Genomic DNA, 23926 nt, shown 5'->3' on the forward strand with positions numbered 1-23926 from the left:
GAGTCCAGGGCGTCAGTCAGGTGTCCAGGTTGAGTCCAGGGCATGCTGTCTTAGTCCAGCTGTGTTGCTGTAAAGCATCACCTGGGGCTGGCTCATTTGTAAAGAAAGAGTTTTCTCTGGCTTACGGTTCTGCAGGCTGTACAGGAAGTCTGGCACCAGGGTCTGCTTCTGGTGACAGCTTCAGGAGCTTCCACTCGTGGGGGAGGTGAAGGGGACCCATCATGCCAGGGTGGGAGAAGAGGGGGGTGGGGGCCAGGCTCTAACAACCTGAGCTCACAGGAGGTGAGAGGCAGAACTCAGCCCCACGAGAGGGGTACCAGCTGTTCGTGAGGGATCCACCTCAATGACCCAATCACCTGCCACCAGGCCCCACGTCCAACATCAGGGATCACATTTCAACATGAGGCTTGGAGGGGACCAACGTCCAAACAAATCAACAGTGAACCTGCTTCCCAGTGTCTGCTTCCTGGGGAGTGCCAACTGACACCAGCCCCAGGGTCTGAATCTCTTGGTCCTCTGGAGCTGTGGGGTGAATCAGTGCTTCTCACGGGGGAGCTTCCTGTGGCTTTTTTTTTTTTTTTTTTGAGACAGAGTCTCATTCTATTGCCCAGGCTGGAGTGCAGTGGTGGGATCTCAGCTCACTGCAACCTCCGCTTCCCGGTTCAAGCAACTCTTGTGCCTGAGCCATCGAAGTAGCTGGGATTACAGGCACCCACCACCACACCCAACCAATTGTTGTATTTTTAATAGAGACGGGATTTCACCACATTGGCCAGGATGGTCTCGAACTCCTGTCCTCAGGTGATCCACCCACCTCGGCCTCCCAAAGTGCTGGGATTACAGGTACCCACCACCACACCCAACCAGTTTTTGTATTTTTAGTAGAGACAGGATTTCACCATGTTGGCCAGGATGATCTCGAACTCTTGACCTCAGGCGATCCACCCACCTTGGCTTCCCAAAGTGCTGGGATTACAGGCACGCACCACCACACCCAACCAATTTCTGTGTTTTTAGTAGAGATGGGGTTTCACCATGTTGGCCAGGCTGGTCTCGATCTCCTGACCTCAGGTGATCCGCCCGCCTCAGCCTCCCAAAGTGCTGGGATTACAGGCGTGCACCACCACACCCAACCAATTTCTGTATTTTTAGTAGAGATGGGGTTTCACCATGTTGGCCAGGCTGGCCTGTGGCCTTTTTGGTGGGCCTCCCCTGGCCTTTTAAATCAGGCAGCCATAGCTCTCATCTGCTGGTAATCCTCTTCTGTTCAACTGTTTCTTTATAATTTCATTCCTTTCTACCAGTTCAGTGATTGTTTCTCCAGAGAGTTGCCATTTTTTTTTTTTTTTTTTTTTTTCTGGGACGGAGTCTCGCTCTGTTGCCCAGGCTGGAGTGCAGTGGCATGATCCCGGCTCACTGCAAGCTCCGCCTCCTGGGTTCACACCATTCTCCTGCCCCAGCCTCCCGAGCAGCCAGGACTACAGGCACCTGCCACCACACCCGGCTAATTTTTTCTATTTTTTAGTAGAGACGGGGTTTCACTGTGTTAACCAGGATGGTCTCAATCTCCGAACCTCATGATCCGCCCGCCTCGGCCTCCCAAAGCGCTGGGATTACAGGCATGAGCCACCGCACCCAGCCCAGAGAGTTGCCATTCTAACATTCATACCCACGGCAGCAGGAGTCTCTCCCTACGCTGGTGTGACCCACATGCAGGGCACGCACACATGTGAGGGGCGCCCGCTGCGAGGAGGTGGTGCCTGCGCCCCCTCCAGGCTGCACCTCAACCTGTCCCACCCTAAAGTGAGACGGACTGGATCCCCCACCGGCCAGGGCTGCTTCGCATCACACCGGTTCCCCCTGCTCTCTGTGCCATCGTCCTCTCCATGTGGCTTCCCAAACCACGGACACCTGGCATCTCCATCAGCCTTGGCCCTGGGTACAGTGAGTGTTTTCCATGCATTTGTGGGATTTTTAAAATAAACTTCTGTTGCCCTCGTTAGATTATAGGCCTTGTGAGAACAGGGACCAAGTCTTTTATGGATGAGGGGCGGGTGTCCGGAGTTTCAACATGGCACTTCCAGGGCTACAAGGAGGTAAATGGATGAAGAGCTCCTGTTGAGTGGAGACAGAGGAGCCCTGAGGCCTCTTTATGAAAAAGCAAAAATAAGCACCATGGAGCAGGTGGTCGTGCCACTGGTGGGAGTGGGATCATCCTGCTAGGCACCAACCACCCCCAACCAACAGAGGAACACAGGCTCTGCCTCCTGCTCCGCATCTCCTCATTACACACAGAAACGTCCTCGGCTCGAGGACAAAAGCCCATCTGTATTCAGATCTGAGCAGGAGTGGGTGCCGCCCTCACATCTGGAGGGAGCCTGAGACTACCCGACAGGAGCCACAGGTACCACACGGTGAAGACCCCCTTCCAGACACACCCCTGCCCAGCTCCTGTGGACCCTCCCCCAACCTTTGCCAGGGGGGACCGTGGTCCTCTGTGGCGTGTCGTCTGCACCCGTCTTCATCGGGGGCACTAGCACCTGCCACACACTCAACAGCATCACTTCCCACTGGAAAAACAACGCCACAAGATTCTTCTTGGCGAGAACAAACCAGAAAATGGGACCTGAAGAAGCCGAGAGCCTCGCCTGTGGTCAGACAGCAGCTGAGCATGGGCAGAGGACAGAGCCCAGGCCGAGGGCCGCGGCCTCCCCCACCCACAAAGACCCCTGTCCTGTCCTGGGTGGAATTCCCACACCAGCTCAGGAGGAGCCCCACCTCCTCACCCTTCCTTGTCCTCATTCCAGGGAAATGGTCTGGAAGAGCACCAGCTCCCCACGGAGCTGACTGTTTCTCTGCTTGCCAATTTCATGAGATTTCTGATTCGCCTGAGCTCGAATCTTCTCTCCACTTTCACCTCTTGCCATTCCTCATGACCGGTCCATTTCAACGTCAGGGCCAATTGTTCCTTGTACAATTGCATCTTTTCCACAGTTTAGTACAAGAAACTAGGATTCTCTTCATGTAAAAGCTATTTGATGACAAACACCTTGTTCTAAGTGACTGCCAGGAAGTGCTTGCTAATTTTAAATTCTACATTATGATGAGGCAAAGTTAGTAGGAGCCAAGGGACAGAGCACTCCCATATCTCCTCAGACACTCGCCAGGTGCATCTGTGGAGAAGCCGCCCAGTGAATCCTTGCATCTCACAGGTGCTTCTCACAGGTGCGTCTCACAGGTGCACCTCACAGGTGCATCTCACATGTGCATCTCACAGGTGCCTCTCACAGGTGTGTCTCACAGCTGTGTCTCACAGGTGTGCCTCATAGGTGCGTCTCACATGTGTGTCTCACGTGTGTCTCACAGGTGCGTCTCACAGGTGCGTCTCGTGTGTCTCACAGGTGCGTCTCACATGTGCGTCTCGTGTGTCTCACAGGTGCATCTCACAGGTGCATGTCACAGGTGTGTCTCACAGGTGCATGTCACAGGTGCGTCTCACATGTGTGTCTCACAGGTGCATCTCACGTGTGTCTCACAGGTGCGTCTCACAGGTGCATGTCACAGGTGTGTCTCGCAGATGCGTCTCACGTGTGTCTCACAGGTGCGTCTCACAGGTGTGTCTCACAGGTGCATGTCACAGGTGAGCCTCACAGGTGCGTCTCACAGGTGCATCTCACAGGTGCATGTCACAGGTGCATCTCACAGGTGAGCCTCACAGGTGCATCTCACAGCTGTGTCTCACAGGTGTGTCTCACAGGTGCATGTCACAGGTGCGTCTCACAGCTGTGTCTCACAGGTGCGTCTCACAGCTGTGTCTCACAGCTGCATCTCACAGGTGAGCCTCACAGGTGCATCTCACAGGTGTATCTCACAGGTGTGTCTCACAGGTGTGCCTCACAGGTGTGTCTTTTTGACTGTGTCAAGTCCAACCCAATCAGGGTCCCCCAGCATCATCAGTAGGTATGTAGGGAAGTGAGATGGGGAAAAGATAGAACCAATAGTGTGCCATGGAGCAGTTACCTCTGGGCCCCTGCAGGTAAGGGAGCTGCGGTGTTCACACACAACTCCCATGGTCATGGCTCAGGGTTCCCCAGAGGCTGTGGACTCCTTGCCGCCCTGAACCTACTCACCTACAATCACGACGGGCTCCTGGGGCAGGACAAAGCCACAGGTGAGGAACGCTGTGCTGCGGGCGGAAGCTGCTGTCACAGTCGTGTTAGGGTGAGTGGGCTATGGCCGCAGACTGTGGGCTCCTCCCAGCCAACCCTCACTCCCGCTAGCGCCCCAAATCCTCAGTCCAGCACCCCTTCCCCGTCCCACCCACTCTCCACACTGAGCCCTCCCAGCCAACCCTCACTCCCGCTAGCACCACAAATCCTCAGCCCAGCACCCCTTCCCTGTCCCACCTGCTCTCCTCACTGAGCCCAGCCACTCCACGCTCCCTTGGGCAGGTGGCAAGGCAGAGCCTGAGGTCAGCTGCCACCCCCAGCCCCACCCCAAGGCCCTCATGCCCCCAGCAAGGCCTCTCCAGCTCTGCGGTCCCACTCAAGATGCGCTTAGCTCATTTCACACGCAGGTGAGTGTCTCAGTTCTGCGGGCACGGAGGCCCCTGTGGGAGGGAGGTTGGCAGGCCCCTCGCTGACAGAGGGAGGGGAGCAAGGGGCAAAGTGGGGGTGTCCAGAAGGGGGTTGTGAGGAACTGGGGGACGGGAAAGAGCCCGGAGAGGAAAAAGGAGGTGGGGAGGGGCTGCGTGTGCATAGACCTCAGGGTGGGGCAACCGAGGACCTGAAGGCTGGTTTCCGGCCGCCATCCTCACATCCAGGCGCAATGTGAGCTCATCCCTGGGAGTTGGGAAATGCACCCGGCAGGCTCTGGAGGCTGTTCTGGGACTGAATGCAAAGCAGGCGACCCTCCCCCCGGCCCCAAACCCAAGCACTGCAGCGGCCCCACAACCCCTCCCCCCACCCACATCCCCACTCCCCCGTCCCCAGTGAGAATTCACTATTTTTAGGAAAAAGGGGAAGCCTCTCAGCAGATCCTTGAAAGGAAGTGACTTTGTGACTAAGTGGAGGCAGGAACATCATGGCACAAGGGCACACGTCGCACGCCCAGCTGGGCCCACTGTGGACGGCGCAGATGCTGCCCTCAGAGCAGCCTCCGAGACAGGCAGCTGCAGCGGTGCAGCCCAGGGCCCTCGCAGAAGCTTCCCTGGGGCCTGGCCTCGTGCTGAGAGAACTCTGCGCTCCTGAGGGCACCTGGCTGTCATGCACACGTGCTCACACATGAACACACACACCTACACGTGCGCACACTCACACTCCGTGCACACACGTATGTGCACACTCATGCACGCGTGCACACACGTCTACCAGCTGAGTGCAGTAAAAGAACCACATGAAAACCTTGCATCCTGGTTAAAAGTATGGTGACAACATGGACAGACAAACTGGAAAAGATGGGAAGAAACCTTAAGCCCAGGATCTGGCAGCACAAAGGTGCCTGGAAAGCGACAATCAGCGTTTTTATATTCAGGGAAATCAGGAACACTGCCACCCGCCCGCCAGGCCGGTGCCCATGCCAGACCCAGCCAAGGTGCTTCTGGCCACATCACCCCTGCTGGCCTGCAGGGAGCTGGCCCAGGAGCCGAGATGCCTATGGGAGCAGGCAGGGCTTGCTGAGGTGACAGCGGAGAGGAGAGGTCGGGCTTTGTTGCCAGGCAGCCCCCAACATTCAGGTCCTCTTTCCACCGAAAGCCATGTGGCCTCAGAGCGGCGTCACCCCGAAGCTTGTCCCAGCCGGGGCCTGACAGCAGGTAAAGGCTGACTAGCAACTCTGCATCCCTCAGAGTGTGGGGGAAGGTGGATGTGGTCCCACCTCCACATCCAGGGTCCCCTTGCTGGCCTCTGGGCATTTGGGTCCTGGTGTGATTACCCGGCCCCCTCTCCCTGCACAGGGGTGAACTGCATCTCCTGGAGGCAGGGCCAGTGCCCCACCACCTCCCCAGCACACCCGAGCCCAGGTCTGGGCTCCCAGGAGGGCCTGGGGCCACCTGTGGGACCAACCCAAACCCTCAGGCAGCTCCGCCAGCAGAAAGCGTCATGCTGTGTGTGGGATAACCTCCTCAGGGGATTAGTTCTCAGGGCCTGGTCTGCTAGAAGCCAAATGCCTGTGCCCAGCCACCCATGACGCCTGCAACAGGCAGGAGATCCCCCAACAGTTACTCCCAGCCTTCATTCCACAGGGTCTGGTTTTCCTGGAAGGTGGGAAGTCCCAGGGTCCGAGGAGAGGGAGCGCAGGCCCCCATTTGTAGGGGTGAGTCAGCTGACCCGCCCCCGGGGTTCCTAATCTCACTAAGAAAGACTTTGCTGATGACAGGGTTTCCTGGGAGTCCATGCGTGCCTGGAGCAGCAGCGTCTCCAGGGACAGGCAGCCACCATGAGCCTCAGTGAGGAGCAGGCCCGGAGCTTTCTGGACCAGAACCCCGATTTTGCCTACCAGTACTTTGGGAAGAAACTGAGCCCTGAGAATGTGGCCGCGGCCTGCGAGGACGAGTGCCCGCCGGACTGCGACAGCCTCCGGGAGCTCTGCCAGGTGGAGGAGAGCACGGCGCTGCTGGAGCTGGTGCAGGATATGCAGGAGAGCATCAACATGGAGCGCGTGGTCTTCAAGGTCCTGCGGCGCCTCTGCACCCTCCTGCAGGCCGACCGCTGCAGCCTCTTCATGTACCGCCAGCGCAACGGTGTGGCCGAGCTGGCCACCAGGCTTTTCAGCGTGCAGCCGGACAGCGTCCTGGAGGACTGCCTGGTGCCCCCCGACTCCGAGATCGTCTTCCCACTGGACATCGGGGTCGTGGGCCACGTGGCTCAGACCAAAAAGATGGTGAACGTCGAGGACGTGGCCGAGGTGGGTCTGTGCGGAGCCTCAGGGAGGCGGCTGTGTGCATCTCTTGCACCTGTCCAGGTGTCTAAGCATCAGCTCGGATCCTCAGGCCTCCAGGGAGGCCTCTTGTCAGGGCACAGCCTTGTTCTGTGCTGAGGAGCAAGTACCTAGAGCCCCCTCCCGGCACTGTGCCCTGGCCGCCTGCCTCTCCGACTCGGCTTCTGGCTCAAGCTGACATCGCGTGGCCACTGAGTTGGTTAGACCTGAGTCTAGGAGCCTCAGCTGAAGCAGACTCAGGCTCAAACCGGGGTGCCCCTGATTCTGCATCCACGTCCCATGGTGGGGACCGTGTAGTCCCTGTGAGGACCCCTGGCTTCCAGGAAGACTGACCAGATGGGGGCTTCAGGGCTCTCTGGGCTGGGAGGGAGGCCCTGCCTTGGGATTTGGGAAGAAGAGGTCACAGTCGAAGGTGGTGCAGACGCCCACAGGGAGGGAGAGCCAGGGGAACCCCAAACTTCCACTGTGGCAGAAGCAGCTTTATCCCATGGGAGCCCACGCCAGCCGCCAGGGGAGAACAAACCTGGTAGCCACTGAGCACAGGGGTCCAGGGTGGGACTGGGGAGGGACAAGAGACAGAATCGAGACAGGCTCACTGGAGTCACTGAAGGAGGGAAGGGCAGGGCCTGTCCATGCAAAGCCTGGGCTAGGGCAGACGCTTCCCGAGGACAGAGGCGGTCCTGGCGGGACTGGAGAACAAGCAGGGTGTGAGGTGCCTGCCAGACTGGGTGAGGGCAGCGGCCAGCAGAGACCTGGAAAGGCCCTGAGGAGCTGCCCGGCAAGGGGGCTCTGAGGAAGAAGGGGAGGGGGGAAGCCCCTTCTCCCTGTCCTGCACCCGTCCCAGCTTCCTCTCCCCTTTTCTGTCCCCACAGCTAAGGAGGCTGCAAGAGGCCCAGGCAGCATCCGCTCTTGCTGGATGAGCCTTGGGAATTACCCACCAGGCCGCCAGCCCAGGGGCAGGTGTGGTCCCTCTTTCCCAGGCAGCTGGGGAGTGGCAATCCTGGTTTTTTTTCGTTTGTGGTTTTTTTGTTTGTTTGTTTGTTTTTGTTTTTTTTTGAGACAGAGTCTTGCTCTGTCACCAGGCTGGAGTACAGTGGCATGATGTCAGCTCACTGCAACCTCCGTCTCCCACGTTCAAGCGATTCTCCTGCCTTGGCCTCCTGAGTAGCTAGGACTAGAGGTGCCCGCCACCACACCTGGCTAATTTTTGTATTTTTAATAGAGACAGAGTTTCGTCATGTTGGTCAGGCTGTTCTCGAACTCCTGACCTCAGGTGATCCACCTGCCTCAGACTTCCAAAGTGCTGGGATAACAGGTGTGAGCCACCGCACCAGGCCGGAAGTGGCAATCCTCTTATCCCAATGGCAGTAAGCAAGCAGCAAGGCAGTGACCTAGATTCAGTAATCCCCGGGTTACCTTCATCTCCACCTCCCTCCTAAGAAGTGGGGCACCCACAAATCAATCGTGCATCAGGAGCATGAGTTACCAGGAAGCCAGGAAACTTCACAGCAGTGGGGTCTGGGGTGGACACCAGCTGCTCCTCCCTCGCCCCGTTCCCTCCTCCCTCCTCCCCTCACTCTCCTGCCACCCTCCTCCCTCCTTTTCTGCCATCCTCCCTCTCTCCCTTCCTTCCTCCTGCACACAATCCCCAAGACAACTTCTCATCCCCACCCTGTCCCAAATCTGGGCTGTGTCTTTCTTGCCCCCAGGAGTTTGTCCCCCGCTGCCACCACCCCTTCACCCCTTTGTCCCCACCCGGCTGATGGTCTCTCTTCCCTGCTCTGCGGGTCCCCCTCAAACTGCTGGGCTGTCCTAGGTCCGTCCCTCGGCCTGGCCTGTTCCCCAGGGCTGTTCCAGGTCCTGCCACCCCCACCCCCAGTGCCATGGCCGCACCTGCCCCCGGACTGACCTCCGAGGCCTCTCCCCTGCCCAGTGTAGCTGTTGCCATTCCAAGGGACTGGGCATGGTGTCTGTCCCTCCATTCTGTGGAGTCTTAGTTATCTCAGACTAAGGGAACAGAAACTTGAGTCTGAATTGCCACCAAAAAAAGCAAATCTTGATGAAGTGCAAATCCTCATGAAGTGCAAATCCTCATGAAGTGCAAATCCTCATGAAGTGCAAATCCTCATGAAGTGCATCTCAGCACCCTAAGCACTGCCAAGTGGCTTCTGGGTTCATGTCTCAGTTTACAGAAGGGGGGACTGAGGCAGAGCACACCTCAGTCTGGCCCACTGCACCCTCTTTGGAGGGCGTGAGCCGCACTGGCCATTTCAGGAGAGCAGCTCGTGGCTGTGGTGGAAGAGTCCCTCAGACGGGGCGTGGGTGGCCAGCAGGCAACACCCGGGCCACCCGGAGTCTCACCCTCCTGCCCGGGCCACCCGGAGTCTCGCTCTCCTGAGCCTTGTCTCCCTGTTTACACTGGGGAACTAATGTCTGCCTCTCAAGGGCGCTGCAGCGGCTAAACCAGCCTGCTGCTGAGCACAGGCGGGCCCTGAGTCTGCAGGGCAGGCAGGCCCCGGGTAACCAGCTCCTCCCTGAGCTGCAAGCGTCCATCCTCCTGGAGCTGAGGGTGCCAGCCCAGGGTGAAGGCTGCAGTAGCCTGGCCTGTGGGCCCTCTTGTCCCCAGGGGTCTGTCCCAGGAGCCACCATGGAGGGAGGGGCTGCCCAGGGCTCACACTCTCGGGCCTACAGGGAGCCCAGGCGGTGCCAGGCCACATGGGACCAGCTTCTGGGAGGTGCAGGGCTTCAGCTGATGGCTTCAAGTCCCTGTCTGCTCCCAGAACCCCACGACTACACATGTTGTGTGTCACGGCAGCCCCTCGGGGAGACACAGCGAATCCCAGGGCCTGCACAAGGGGGGCCCTGCCGGGACTCAGGACTGAGCACAACCTTCCTGGAGCCTGGCCCAGGCCTGGGCATGGATTGTGAACCCTAAAACCTTGGGCTCAGGAACCACAGGTCCCAGAAGGTGGACACCAGGCCCCCCTCTATCCCTCCCAACATGGCAGAAGCCAATGGGCCAGCCGGGTGAGAGGCCCTGCCCAGCCACCCAGTGTTCATGGCCCCTAGACAAGCCTCTTGGCAGGAAGGAAGCACAGGTCGGGTGCAGAGAGGGAGGAGCGAGTGGGCCTGTGAGGTGACATGGCCTTTCCCATCCCCCGCTGTGCACCCCGGGCAGGGACGCCGCCCACACCTGATGAGGGGGAAGCCACCAGCCCCGCCATCACCCCTTTGTGGCTCCTCAGACCTGCAAGAGTTCACAGCGAGGGCAGCTGGGATGGATGATCCTGGTGGGCTGGTGGGGCTCAGCCACGGCCACCAAGTGGCGGGGCAGGACTCAAACCCCGGCTCTGACTGTGCAGCGGTTTCTGAGCCCAGCCCCAGCCGAACAGCCACGGACCCCACAGTGCTGTGCATGCAGCCTCAGCCTCCACCACCTTCCAGCTCCTCTCCCTGGGACCGTCACGGGAACCCATCCCAAAGGCCTGTCCCGGGACCCTGGTGGGTCCCCTGACCCCTGCCCCAAAACACCTCATCACAGGGTCCTGCACGTCGCCAGCAGTCAAGACCCTTGGACTCAGTCCTGTGGTGGTCTCTACAAGGCTGGACAGAGCAGGGGTGTTGAGAACACGGGCTGGGTGGGAATCTGGAGATAGAGGGAGGAGGGCGGCAGGACCGGCCGTCAGCCATGCTAAGCACAGACGGCAGAGGAGGTATGGGGCTCGGGCAGTTGGGGGTGCTTTGGAGAAGCCACAGTGGGTGTGAAGGCCCCAGAGCGAGGCCCAGCTGCTCGGCTATGTGAGCACACACAGCCCCCTGGCCTGCTAGAGGCAGAGCAAATGCAGGGGGTTCCCAGGAGCCTGAGAGTCCACAGCTGCCGCCTGCTCCCAGACAAGGCTCCTGGCATGTCTGACCAGGAGCCTCTGGGGAAGTAGGGAAGCCCGAACTGGACAGTGGAGAGGAAGAGACCAGCAGGCAAGGACCCCCCGGCCAGGCATCACTACAGGGGACACAGAACCCAGAGGGCACCAGAGAGGAGAGATGGGGGGCCAGCAGGGGCCACGTGTTAATCTTCACCGACAGACACACGATGGTGTGGCTGCGTTTCACAATGGGTGGGGCAGCTGGCAGTCGGACAGGGAGGCCGAGGGATCCATCCCTGTGGCCGAGGGGAGTTTGCAGGGCTGTCATCTCAGGAAGTGAAGGCTGGGCTGGGGTCGGGCTGCTGGGCCACAAGGGGCAGCGGGAGGGAGCCGCTGAGGCTGGAAGCTGCACCAGCCAAGCTGGGACCAGGGTGGCTGTGGCCCGGCTGGTACCGAGTGCCCATCCATGCATGAGCAGCAGAGTGACCAGACGCTGGGGAAAGGAGAGCAGGTGTCAGTGAGAGAGTGGCCGGATGTTTCCACGTGGGACTCTTTGCAGTCTTGATGGCAGATTTACAAAAAAGTAAACATTCCCTGTGGTGTTAGGGAAGCTGAGGAGGGCAGAGGGCAGAGTGCAAGCCAGGGTTTGGAGCAGATGTTCCTGGGGAGCCCCTGGGCTGGGCCAGCTGCTCGCAGAAGCCTGACAAGGTACAGGGAAGGAGGAACGAGGGGCAACCTCACTCAAAACCAGCTGCTCAGAGGAGCATAGCTTCTGGCAGAACCTCCGCGGTGGCCAAGCCCCAATTCTGGCTGCCTGCTCTGGACCTCTAAGGAGCTGTTCCTCTCACTCCTAAGGGTGTGGGGGCTGGTGAGACACAAAGAGGCTGCAGTCACAAAGCCTCAGCAGAAGGTCTCAGTGCTGGGACCAAGGGTGTATCTGGCACAGGCCTGGAAGGACCAGGGAGTGAATGGGGCCAGTGGTGAAGGAGAGAGGCTGTCGGCATAAGGATGGTAACGGCAGCCCACCTCAGCTGGGACAGCTGAAATGGAGCCAGGTGCCTGCTGAGACCAGTGACGCAGCCAGGAAGGCAGAGGACCCAGGAGCAGCTGTGAAGGAGAAAAGACGGCAGACGAACGGGCTGAGAGAGCATTTTACAGAGTCCTGAGTGCACTTAAATCCCAGGATGGGGAGAGACTATGAAGAGAAGGTGACAAATAGCGTGAGGTTCTTGGGTGGAGGGTAGGCCACAAGAGAGAGGCAGGAAGGCTCTGTGGCTGTTCCCATACTTTCTTTGTGAAACAAGAGCTGTGAAAACGTGTGGGGCAGAGAGAAGTGACAGAGTCAGGTCTGAGATCCAGGAAGAAACTGGTAGAGACAAAGCTGGCAAGAGAAGTGAGGCTGAACATTCATCAACCATAGCCTGTGTGACTATGGGGCACCATCTGAGGGTCACGTTGTGTGGATCTGTGTGGCTCCATCTAAGAGTCACATTGTGAGGATCCTGTGGCACTGTCTGAGGGTTACATTGTGTGGATCCCTGTGGCACTGTCTGAAGGTCATGTTATGTGGATCTGTGTGACACCGTCTGAGGGTTACATTGTGTGGATCCTTGTGGCACTGTCTGAGGGTTATGTTGCGTGGATCTGTGTGGCACCATCTGAGGGTCACATTGTATGGATTTGTGTTTGGGACCATCTAAGGGTCATGAGGATCACGTTGCGTGGGTCCATGTGGCTCCATCTGAGGGTCACGTTGTGTGGATCTGTGTGACACCATCTGCTATCTCAGGGTCACATTGCATGGATTCATGTGGCACCATCTGAGGGTCATGTTGTGTGGATCTGCGTGGCACCATCTGCTATCTCAGGGTCACATTGCATGGATTCATGTGGCACCGTCTGAGGGTCATGTTGTGCTCTTTCCAGAATCACTGGTATATGTCCAGGTGTCATGCTGTGATCTGTGTGGCACCATCTGAGTGTCACGTTATGTGAATCCATGTGATATCAGCTGAGAGTCATGCTGTGTGGATCCGTGTGGCACTGTCTGGGGATCACGTTGTGTGGATTTGTGTGTGGCACCATCTAAGGGTCATCTTGTGTGATGCCATCTGAGGATCACATGTGGATCCATGAGGCACCGTCTGAGGGTCATGTTGTGTGGATCCATGTGGTGCCGTCTGAGGGTTATGAGGGTCACATTGTGGGGATCTGTGTGGTGCCATCTCAGGGTCACGTTGTGTGGATCTGCGTGGCAGCATCTCTGGATCACGTTTTGTGGATCCATGTGGTACCATCTCTGGATCATGTTGTGTGGATCTGCATGGTGCCGTCTGGGGGTCACATGGTGGGGATCTGTGTGGTGCTGTCTCAGGGTCACGTTGTGTGGATCCGTGTGGCACCATCTCTGGATCACCTGTGGATCTGCGTGGTGCTGTCTGGGGGTCACATTGTGGGGATCTGTGTGGTGCTGTCTCAGGGTCACGTTGTGTGGATCCATGTGGCACCATCTCTGGATCACGTTGTGTGGATCTGCATGGTGCCGAGGGTCACATTGTGTGGATCTGCATGGTGCCGAGGGTCACATTGTGTGGATCTGTGTGGTGCCGTCTGAGGGTCATGTTGTGCTCTTTCCATAATCACTGGTATATGTCCAGGTGTCATGCTGTGAAGATCAGCAACCAGGGAAGGACCCCAGGTGAGGGTGTCAGTGAGGTTGGCAAGGGATGGGTGAAAGGATGGGCTCCAGGTAGAAAGGGAGGGAAACAGTAACAGAGACTCTGAATTCAGCAGGGAGCACACATGGTGGCCACTGTAGCACTGACGGCTGGTGGAGGAGACACTGTCCAAACCGCCACAGGCACAACAGGCACCACGACAAGCAGGCAGGAGTGTGCTGTGCTTGGCCTCAGGGGACACAGGTGCAGAAATGAGCCCTCGGGGGACGCAGGTGCAGAGATGAGCCCTCAGGGGTTGCAGGTGGTGAGATGAGCCCTCCCTCAGGGCCCATCCCTGTTTCAGATCCAATAAAGGGATGCTGGCTCCACTGCCCAAGCTGCCACCCCTGCCAGGGCTCACTCACCCGTCTTCCTACTCCACCATATTTTAAATGCTGGTTTTCCTTCAATGCCAGCCCACATGGCTATGGGCAGCAGCTGTGTCTCCAAGAATCAGGAAATGAGGAGCAGGAAGGGTGGGTGCCATTTAGGAGCACGCTAGCACCTCGGCCAGCCCCCAGCAGGCTTCCTCTGACCTCTCAACCTTGCTGCAGGGGAAGGGGGTGGAGGGGAGTTGCGAGGAGTCTGCCCTCTGCTGCTGCAGGGCCACCGTCCCTAGAAACAGCAGGAGATGTGAGGCGCATCCCAGGAGCTCCCGTTCAGCTGGCGCAGTGGCTGAGGGCAGAGCCTGTTATTTTTGCCCCATTGACTGGTGAGGAGAAGGCCACAGAACCACCCTGTGCCCGCTGCAGGTCGCACAGGTGGGAAGTCCTGACCCCAGCAGGGCTGACCCCGGAGCCGTCCATCTGGGTCACTGCCCCAGGGCACCCTGGCCTCATGTAAACAAATGTCAGAACCAGGAAGTAAGAGGAGGGTCTGGGGTCACATCCAACTCTCTGAAGGACAGAATCCCGGTTGCCAGGGGGTGTCTGGTCTCAGTAACCCTCACTGTGTCTGAGCTGAGGCAGAGCTCAGCTGACCTGTTCCTTGAGGGGCTGGAACCTAAGAGCCAAGAGAGGAGGGGCTGCTCTAAATCTGGTGGGAGTGAGGGTAGGAGTGAGGGTGGGTGGGTACCCCCTGGGAGCCAGAGGCAGGCAAAGTTCTCATCACGGTGGGCCCCAGACCCCAGGGGGCAGACCCCTGGGAGTGTGTGCCTGGGAGGCCAGAGAGGTGGAGGACAGACCCCAGGAGTGAAAGGACTCCCACCCCGGCCTGCCAGCTGCACCTGCCCTGGTTAAAGTGTCCGACGAACAAGCCCCCAATTAGAATGGGCCCATCCCACACCCTACCAATGGCTGTCTCTCAGGGAAGAGTGTAGGAGTGTCCTGCAGGGGGCTGAAGGCAGGAGAGGGTGGCGGGCACCAGGAGGCTTCAGGGACAAGGCGAGCAGGCAGGCTCAACAGGCATCCAGGAGGCCCAACGTGGCCGGAGGGCCGCAGGTGCGGGAGGTGCCAGGCAGGGCGGGGCCCCCCATGAGGCCTGTCCAAGTCTGCTGGACTGAGCACTGGGGGGCACCAGCGTCCTCCGCACAGGGGTGCATGGAGCCAGGCTGGAGCCACAGGGACAGGCCCGGCTTTCACCGCCCGGTGGCCACATCCCAGTGCCCAGCAGGGCCCCCGGGCACCTCACACCTGGAGGGCAGCAGCCCCCACAGAGCTTGACAACAACCCCAGTGGTGCGGGCTCCAGGCCCACAGAGCGACAGCCTCTTTAGCCTCTTTCCTCTCTTGCGGCAGTGCCCTCACTTCAGCTCATTTTCTGACGAGCTCACTGACTACAAGACAAAGAATATGCTGGCCACACCCATCATGAATGGCAAAGACGTCGTGGCGGTGATCATGGCAGTGAACAAGCTCAACGGCCCATTCTTCACCAGCGAAGATGAAGATGTGAGTGTGGGGGGCACCTGGGCAGCCGCGCGTCTGCCTCCCTGCCTGCCTGCCCGCCCGCCTGTTCTGTGCTGCGCATCCACCTCTTTACCTGCCTGCCCGCCTGCCCGTGTGTTCTCTGCTGCGTGTCTGCCTCCTTACCTGCCTGCCCGCGTGTTCTGTGCTGCGTGTCTGCCTCCTTACCTGCCTGCCTGCGTGTTCTGTGCTGCGCGTCCACCTCCTTACCTGCCTCCCTGCCTGCCTGCGTGTTCTGTGCTGTGCGTCCACCTCTTTACCTGCCTGCCCTCCTGCCCGCGTGTTCTGTGCTGCGCGTCCACCTCCTTACCTGCCTGCCTGCCTGCCCGCGTGTTCTGTGCCACGCGTCTGCCTCCCTGCCTGCCTGCCCGCGTGTTCTGTGCTGCGCGTCTGCTGGGCTGCTGGGCTCCACGTGCTCATCTGCACATTGCTGTGCTCCTGTGTGTCTGTGCACACCTGTGTGTGTGTGAGAGAGAGAGAGAGCTTGGGAGCCCACCCTGTGCACCTGAGCTTGTGTGTGCCAATCCATGTCTGCCTGTGGGGCACAGCTTCCTGGCGTGTCTGGGCACCCTCAGGCGAGCATGTTTCTCCTGCAAAATACCCACGGGGACACATGTCTGAAAACTGGAATTTTAATTCCTCTTGTTGCAATTCCTGTTTCAGGTGTTCTTGAAGTACCTGAATTTTGCCACGTTGTACCTGAAGATCTATCACCTGAGCTACCTCCACAACTGCGAGACGCGCCGCGGCCAGGTACCCACACGCTGAGCACAGCCCTGCCCACGTGGGCCAGGGTCCCTCCGCCCATCTTGCAGCCTGCACAGAGGGGGATGGTGGCAGGTGGTCTTGTGCAGGTGGTAGGTCCTGGGGTGGGCATTGCTCAGGGGAGAGGAGGGCCCCATGGCTTCTGTGGCTGTGCTGAGCTGCAATGGCCAGACCTATCTGCCACTGCCTGCCATCTGGCCAGAGTGGGTGTGAGGCACCTGCAGAGGGGGGAAAGGGGCACCTTTCCTAGAGGCTGCCCCCAACCTCCTTGGGAGAAGCCAGTATGAGTGACGAGTGAGCAGGGAGCAGAGGGGCTCCCTGGCAGGTCCAGCCCTGGTTGAGAGAGGGTGCAGGGGCAGGTCCGGCCCTGACTGAGAGAGGGTACGGGGGCAGGTCTGGCCCTGGCCGAGACGCTGGGGAGGGAGGCCTGAGGACCTTAAGGAGTCAGGTGTGCCGAGGTGCGTGGGAAAACACGGGGATGACCTCCAGGGCAGGTGGTCCTCCCGTCTGAGACCCTGGCTCAGGGGAGACCTGGATGGGTAGTGAGTGGGCCGGGGGAGGGAGGCCCTATGTTGGGGCTGGGAAGCCGTCCATGCAGTGGCCTGGGGGCTGAGCCACAAAGGAGAACTGTGAAGACGGCAGTCACCTCCTGCCTTCTCCGTGTCTTGTTCTGCCTGCGGATGCTGCCTGGCCCTGGTCACCTGCTGCGAGCCTGCTGAACGTGGCGAGAGGCTGAGGTCTTTATCTCAGCATCTGGAGGAAGGCTGGGTTTAGGGGCCTCCTCCTGGCCCCAGGGCTGCCTCAGGGGCAGTCTGGAAAGGCAGTCAGGGCCCCTGGGGCATCCAGCCATCCAGCCAGTGGACACCTGTGAGAAAACCCCCCGGAGGGAAGTCTCAGCCCCAATCCAAGCAGGCCTCTCACGGCCAGGGCCGTGGGAACCAGGGACCAGGGAGAGCATCTGTGTAATGTATCTGGAATTCTTTTGCGTGAGAGATTTGTCTCTTCTCCTCATTTACTAATTTATTCAATCATTTATTTATGTCAGTGTGGACTTATGAGTATTGTATGCTTAGGTTATAATTCAATATGATTTTATTTATTTTCTTGCTCACGTGAGTCCGGCTTTGGCCACTGGAAGCTCTTTTACTTGGCTTCTGTGCCCTTTTTACATGACCCCATCACTGTGGGGTTTTTCTTTGCTTTGTTTTTTGTTTTTTTTTATGTTTTTGGTTTTTGTTTTGTTTTGTTTTTGAGACAGGGTCCATCTGGGCTCGCTACAACCTCTGCCCCCCCGGTTCAAACGATTTCCTGCCTCAGCCTCCCGAGTAGCTGGGATCACAGACATGTGCCTCCAGGCCCGGCTAATTTTTGTATTTCTAGTAGAGACGGGGTTTCACCATGTTGGCCAGGCTGGTCTCCAACTCCTGACCTCAAGTGATCTGCCCACCTCAGCCTCCCAAAGTGCTGGGATTACTGGTTTGAGGCACCGCGCCCAGCCTGGCTTGGTTTTGAAATGGATGCCCCTGGCTCATTGTGTATTTCCTGCCCTGGTCTCGCCATCAGCCACTTCTCCAGGGAGCCCGGTTCCTTCTGTTGGAAAGCAGTAACAGGGGCCGCGGCCTGGGGGCCGGCTGTGCTTGTTGCCGGGGTCACTGCCTCCAGGCCCTCTCGGCCGGCACAGCGAGAGGCAGCTGTGCTCTGCCAGCCCTCGCTCGTCCCCTGCGTGTGCGCAGAGCTGCAAATGTTCCTGCACGTGACCATCGCGCTCGAGCTGACGTCTCCAACCCTGGTCCACGACAGCGCGACACATTCTGGCTTCTTCCTCTTGCTGCTATGTGAATTCCCATGCAACAGTGGGATGCCTGGGAGCTGTCCTCCGCACAGGCACTTAATTGTCTGATGCCAGCGCAGGGGAATAGCCGCGTCAGGATTGTTCACCCCCACCCCGTGGAGAACAGTGTTATCGAGTAGAATACGGGGTTGATGAAGAGTTTCTTTTGCCTTCAGTCTTACTGAGGCCAGAAGGCGGCTTGCTCTGTTCCTTCCTGCCAGTGACGAGTGAGCGTTCCTGCTGCTCTGCACCCTCACCAGCGTTTGGTGGAACTGTAGTCTGATGGGTGTATGGTAGCATCTCATTATTGCTGTAATTTACAATCCCCTAATGACAGATGATGTCACACGTCTATTCATTTACATATTTGCCATCTGTACATCTTAATCTTTGATGAGGTGTCTGTTCAGATCTTTTGCCCTGTTTGATGGGGTTGTGTTCTTAGCATTTGAATAGTTTTGTTTTTATTTTATTTATTTATTTATTGGAGACAGGGTCTTACTCTTGTCATTCAGGTGGAGTGCAATAGTGAAATCTTGGCTCACTGCAACCTCCGCCTCCCAGGTTCAAGCGATTCTCCTGCCTCAGCCTCCAGAGTAGCTGGGATTACAGGCGCCCACCACCACGTCCAGCTAGTTTTTGTATTTTTAGTAGAGACGGGGTTTCACCATGTTGGCCAGGCTGGTCTCGAACTCCTGACCTCAAATGATCCTCCTGCCTCGGCCTCCTAAAGTGCTGTGATTACAAGTGTAAGCCACTGCACCCGACCGGAGTTTTTAAATATATTTTCAACACAAGTCCTTTATCAGATATGTTTGCTTTGAGAGCTTCTTGCTAAATTGGGGTCCCATTGAGGGCCCCAATGAGGGTCCCAGTAATGAGGGGTCCTCGTTACCCTAGCAGGTAATGAGTGGGGCTGGGCCTGGTGTTTATCCTGCACCTTTCACAGGCTCTTCTTTCATTCCGTGGGCAGCCTCATGCCTAATTATCCAGCCCACAACCAGGGGCTCCCTCACACAGGAAACTTGTTCATATCGGCAGGTGCCTGAGGCTTGTGTCTGACCCATGCCCAGGTCATGCCTACCTGGCCATTGCTCTGGCACAGGGAGCCCAACCCTCTGTTCCCTCCAGTGTCCCAGGGAAAAGCTGGCCTGGGGTAGCTCCTAGCTCTTCAGATGGAAGCACAAATTCAGTCCACTACTGTGATAGGAAACACGTGCAAAGATTTTTACTACAGGTCCTGGGCAGGAAAGGCACCGTGATTCTGGAGGGCAGTTTTGTTTTTTGGGGGGTGTTTTTTTTTTCTTGAGACAAGGCCTCACTCTGCTGCCCAGGCTGGAGTGCGGTGGTGCAATCATAGCTCACTGCAGCCTCAAACTCCTGGGCTCAACAGATCCTCCTGCCTCAGCCTCCCAAGCAGCTGGGACTACAGGTGCACCCCACCACACCTGGGTAATTTTTTTTTTTTTAGAGACAGGGTCTTGCTGTGTTGCCCAGGATGGCAGAAGGGCAGTTCTGTGATGTTTTTCTTGGGGTCCACAGTTCACAGGAGGCAGAAATGGCAAGTCAGGCAGAGCAGGGGCTCTGCTAGCAGCAAACATGAGGGAATAGAGAGCAGGTCCCTTAAGTTCATGGGCAAATGTCTGAACAGCCTTTTCTAAAGGAAAGGGGGAGAAGTGGGGAGCCCAGGCTTCTGGGCAGGAGAGATGCCTCTAAGTTCTTATGGCTTCCATCGGCTTGAGCCATTGAGGTGCAGAACTGGAAACTGTCAAGGGTGACTAAGCCCTGCTTCTGGCATGAGAAAGTTAAACTTGTATTCAAAAGTGATGCTGAGGCCGGGCACGGTGGCTCATGTCTGCAATCCCAGCACTTAGGGAGGCCGAGGCGGGCAGATCACCTGAGGTCAAGAGTTTGAGACCAGCCTGGGCAACACGGTGAAACCCTGTCTCTACTAAAATATAAAAAATTAGCCAGACATGGTGGCGCATGCCTGTAGTCCCAGCTACTCGGGAGGCTGAGGCAGGAGAATCGCTTGAACCCAGGAGCTGGGTTCTCCCCCTCAGGTCCTCCTCCCCAAGACCTGCAGTGAGCCGAGATCACACCACGGTACTCCAGCCTGGGCGACAGAGCGAGACTCCATCTCCAAAAAAATAAAAAAAGTGATGCTGAGACCAGGAGCAGTGGCTCACCTCTACAGGCCCAGCACTTTGGAAGGCTGAGGTGGGAGAATCACTTGAGGCCAGGAATTTGAGATCAGCCTGGTCAATATAGTGAGACCCTATCTCTACAAAAAAAGAAGAGTGATCTGCAAATATTTTCTACCAAGATGTGGCTTGTCTTTTAACTCACTTTACACTGTATTTTGCAAAATAGTTTTAAATTTTATTATAATAAAGTCCAATTGGCCAGGCGTGGTGGCTCATGTAATCCCAGCACTTTGGGAGGCCAAGGCAGGCCAATCACCTGAGGTCAGGAGTTCAAGACCAGCCTGGCCAAGATGGTGAAACCCCATCTCTACTAAAAAAAAATATGAAAATTAGCCAGGCATGGTGGCGGGCACCTGTAATCCCAGTTACTCAGGAGGCTGAGGCAAGAGAATCACTTGAACCTGGGAGACAGAGGTTGCAGTGAGCTGAGATCGCACCATTGCACCCCAGCCTGGACGACAGAGTGAGACTCCATCTTGGAAAAAAAAAAAAATCCAACTTAGCATTTTTTTTCCCTCATGGATTGTATTTTGTGTTGTATCTAAAAACTCATCACTAAACCCAAGGTCACCTAGATTTTCTCTTATTGTCTGCTAGAGGTTGTATAGATTTGTATTTTACGTTAGATGTGTGATTCATTTTCTGAAAGGTGTAAGGTCTGCATCTAGATTAATTTTTTGTGTTGTTGTTGGCATGTGGAAGTCCAGTTGATCCAGCACCATATGTAGAAAAAGCCTACCTTTTCTCCGTCGTATTGCTTTTGCTCTTTTGTCAAAGATCACCTGGCTCTGTTGGTGAGTCTATTCCTGAGCTCTTTATTCTGTTCCACTGTTGTATGTGTTTATTCATTCATTATACCAGACCATCTTGATCACTGTAGGTTTAGAGTAAGTCTTGAAGTTGGGAATGTCAGCGCTCTAATTGTCTTTCTTCTGCAGTATTGTGCTAGCTATTCTGGGTTTGTTGCCTTTCCACATAAACCTTAAGAGTCAGTTTGTCAATATCCACAAAGTAGCTTACTGGTATTGTAATTGGGACTGTATTAAATCTGTAGATCAAGTTGGGAAAAATTGCCATCTTAGAAATAATGTATCTTCCAATTGATAAACACAGAATATCTCTTCATTTATTTAGATCTTTGATTCCTTTTATCAGAATTTTGCAGTTTCTGCATACAAATCCATAATTTTATTAGATTTGTACCTAAGTATTTCATTTTCCCATGGTAATGTAAGAGATATTGGGTTCTTAATTTCAAATTCCAATTCTTCATTGCTGTTATAAAGCAAAGCAATGGACCTTTGTATGTTAACTTTGTATCCTGGGCAGAGAAGAGGTGAGGGTGAGGCGGTCAGCGCAGGAGCCAGGTCAGGCTGGGCAGGGGGTCCCTGAGTGCCCGAGGCCTCACCTTCTCCTTGGTCATGTCCAGGGGGCTCACCAAGTACCGTCACAGCCACACTTTTAAAACCAAGGTCTGTTGGGCTGTGCAGCAGGGGCAGGCCACCTAGGCATCCCAGCTCCTGGGGGACCCATGAGGCCCTGACCACAGCCCCGCACACAGCCGTCAGAGACACACGTTTTTTGTTTTTTGTTTTCTGAGACAGAGTCTCACTCTGTCACCCAAGCTAGAGTGCAGTGGCGCAATCTCAGCTCACTGCAACCTCCACCTCCCGGGTTCAAGCGACTCTCCTGCCTCAGCCTCCCAAGTAGCTGAGACTACTGATGTGCATCACCATGCCCACCTAATTTTTGTATTTTTAGTAGAGACGGGGTTTCACCATGTTGGCCAGGCTGGTCTTAAACTCCTGACCTCAGGTGATCTGCCCACATCAGCCTCCCAAAGTGCTGGAATTACAGGCCTGAGCCACCATACCGAGCCAGGAGTTTTTTATTGATTATTGGTGTTTTTACCTAGACAATCATGTCATCTGCAAACAAAGATAGTTTTATTTCTTCCTTCTCAATCTATATACATTGTATTTCTTTTTCTTGCCTTATTGCACTAGCTAGGACTTCAAGTATAATGTTGAATGTGAGTGGTGAGAGGAGGGAGATATCTTTGCCTTATTCCCAATCTTAGGAGAAAGCATCCACTTTCTCACCATTAAGAATGACATCACCCAGCTGGGCATGGTGGCTCACGCCTATAATCCCAGCACTTTGGGAGGCCAAGGTGGGTGGATCACCTGAGGTCGGGAGTTTGAGATCAGCCTGACCAACATGGAGAAACCCCCGTCTCTACTAAAAATACAAAAAATTAGCCAGGCATGGTGGTGCATGCCTATAATTCCAGCTACTTGGGAGGCTGAGACAGGAAAATCGCTTGAACCTGGGAGGCAGAGGTTGTGGTGAGCCAAGATCGTGCCACTGCACTCCAGCCTGGGCAACAAGAGTAAACTCCGTCTGAAAAAAAACAAAACTAAACTAAAAAAAGAATGACATCACCCAGCATGGTGGCGCATGCCTATAATCCCAGCACTCCGGAAGGCTAAGGCAGGCAGATAGCTTGAGCCCAGGAGCTTGAGACCAGCCTGGGCAACATGGCGAAACACCATCTCTACAAAAAATGCAAAAAAGTTAGCCAGGTGTGGTGGTGTGTGCCAGCAGTCCCAGCAACTCGCCACTGCACTCCAACCTGGGCAACAGACACTGTCTCAAAAAAAAAAAAAAAAAAAAAAAAAAGAATGCCCTTAGCTCTAGGATTTTTGTTGAATTTTTAAAATCCACTTGAGGAAGTTCTCTCTATTTCTAGTTTGCTAAGTGTTTTTATTCAGAATGAGTGTTGGATTTTTCAAATTTTTTTCTGCATTGATTGATAACATCATGTATTTTTTGAACAAATTGTGAACGAGCTTTGCATACCTGGAATAAATGCCACCTGGTCATGTAGTGTAATTATTATTTTCATACATTGTTAAATCGGTCTTGCCATGTTTTGTTAAGAATTTTGGCATCTATAAGCCGGGTGTGGTGGCTCACACCTATAATCCCAGCACTTTGGGAGGTTGAGGCGGGCGGATCACGAGGTCAAGAGATTGACACCATCCTGGCCAACATGGTGAAACCCCATCTCTACTAAAAATGCAAAAATTAGCTGGGTGTGGTGGCAGACGTCTGTAGTCCCAGCTACTCAGGAGGCTGAGGCAGGAGAATCACTTGAACCCAGGAAGTGGAGGTTGCAGCGAGCCAAGATCATGCCACTGCACTCCAGCCAGGGAGACAGAGCGAGATTCCATCTCAAAAAAAGAAAAAAAAAAAGAATTTTTGCATCTATATTCATGAGCTACATTGGTCTGTAGTTTTTCTTTCTTATAATGTCTTTATCTGGTTTTGCTATTAGGATAATTTTGACCTCATTGAATGAGATAAGAGTGTTTCCTCTGCTTCTATTTTTTGGAAGAGATTGTAGTGAATTGACATAACATCTTTCCTAAATGTTTGGTCAGATTCACCAGTGAAACCATTAGGGACTGGTGCTTTCTTTTTGGATGATTATTAATTATTGATTCAATTTCTTTAATACTCAGAGAACTCTTCAGATTCTTCTAATTCTCCTGGTGTGAGTCTTGGTAGTTTGTGTCTTTCTAGTGATCAGTCTATTTCATCTAAGTTAAAATCAAATTTTGAGGCATAGAGTTGTCATAATATTTATTATTTATTTTCTTCTGCTTGCTTTAGGCTTAATTTGAAGTTCTTTTTCTAGT

General features: G+C 55.5%; 1 protein-coding gene across 7 annotated transcripts in view; it reads left to right on the forward strand.

The window, feature by feature from the left end:
• PDE6B (phosphodiesterase 6B) overlaps positions 1-23926 on the forward strand; it is a 112539-nt gene that overhangs the window by 42150 nt on the left and 46463 nt on the right. For 3 of the 7 annotated variants that reach the window (XM_055111092.3, XM_055111087.2, XM_055111090.2), the window contains 3 exons: positions 6376-6903; positions 15252-15404; positions 16083-16172. In XM_055111092.3, coding sequence (XP_054967067.1) covers positions 6436-6903; positions 15252-15404; positions 16083-16172 — 711 coding nt within the window. In that variant the 5' untranslated portion in view covers positions 6376-6435. Of the gene's footprint in view, positions 1-4084; positions 4577-5011; positions 5813-6375; positions 6904-15251; positions 15405-16082; positions 16173-23926 lie in introns of all 7 variants that reach the window. The other 4 variants (XM_055111089.2, XM_055111088.2, XM_055111093.2 and 1 more) reach the window with 3 other exon arrangements.

Source organism: Pan paniscus, chromosome 3 (genome assembly GCF_029289425.2).
Source record: "Pan paniscus chromosome 3, NHGRI_mPanPan1-v2.0_pri, whole genome shotgun sequence".
Lineage (NCBI taxonomy): Eukaryota > Metazoa > Chordata > Mammalia > Primates > Hominidae > Pan > Pan paniscus.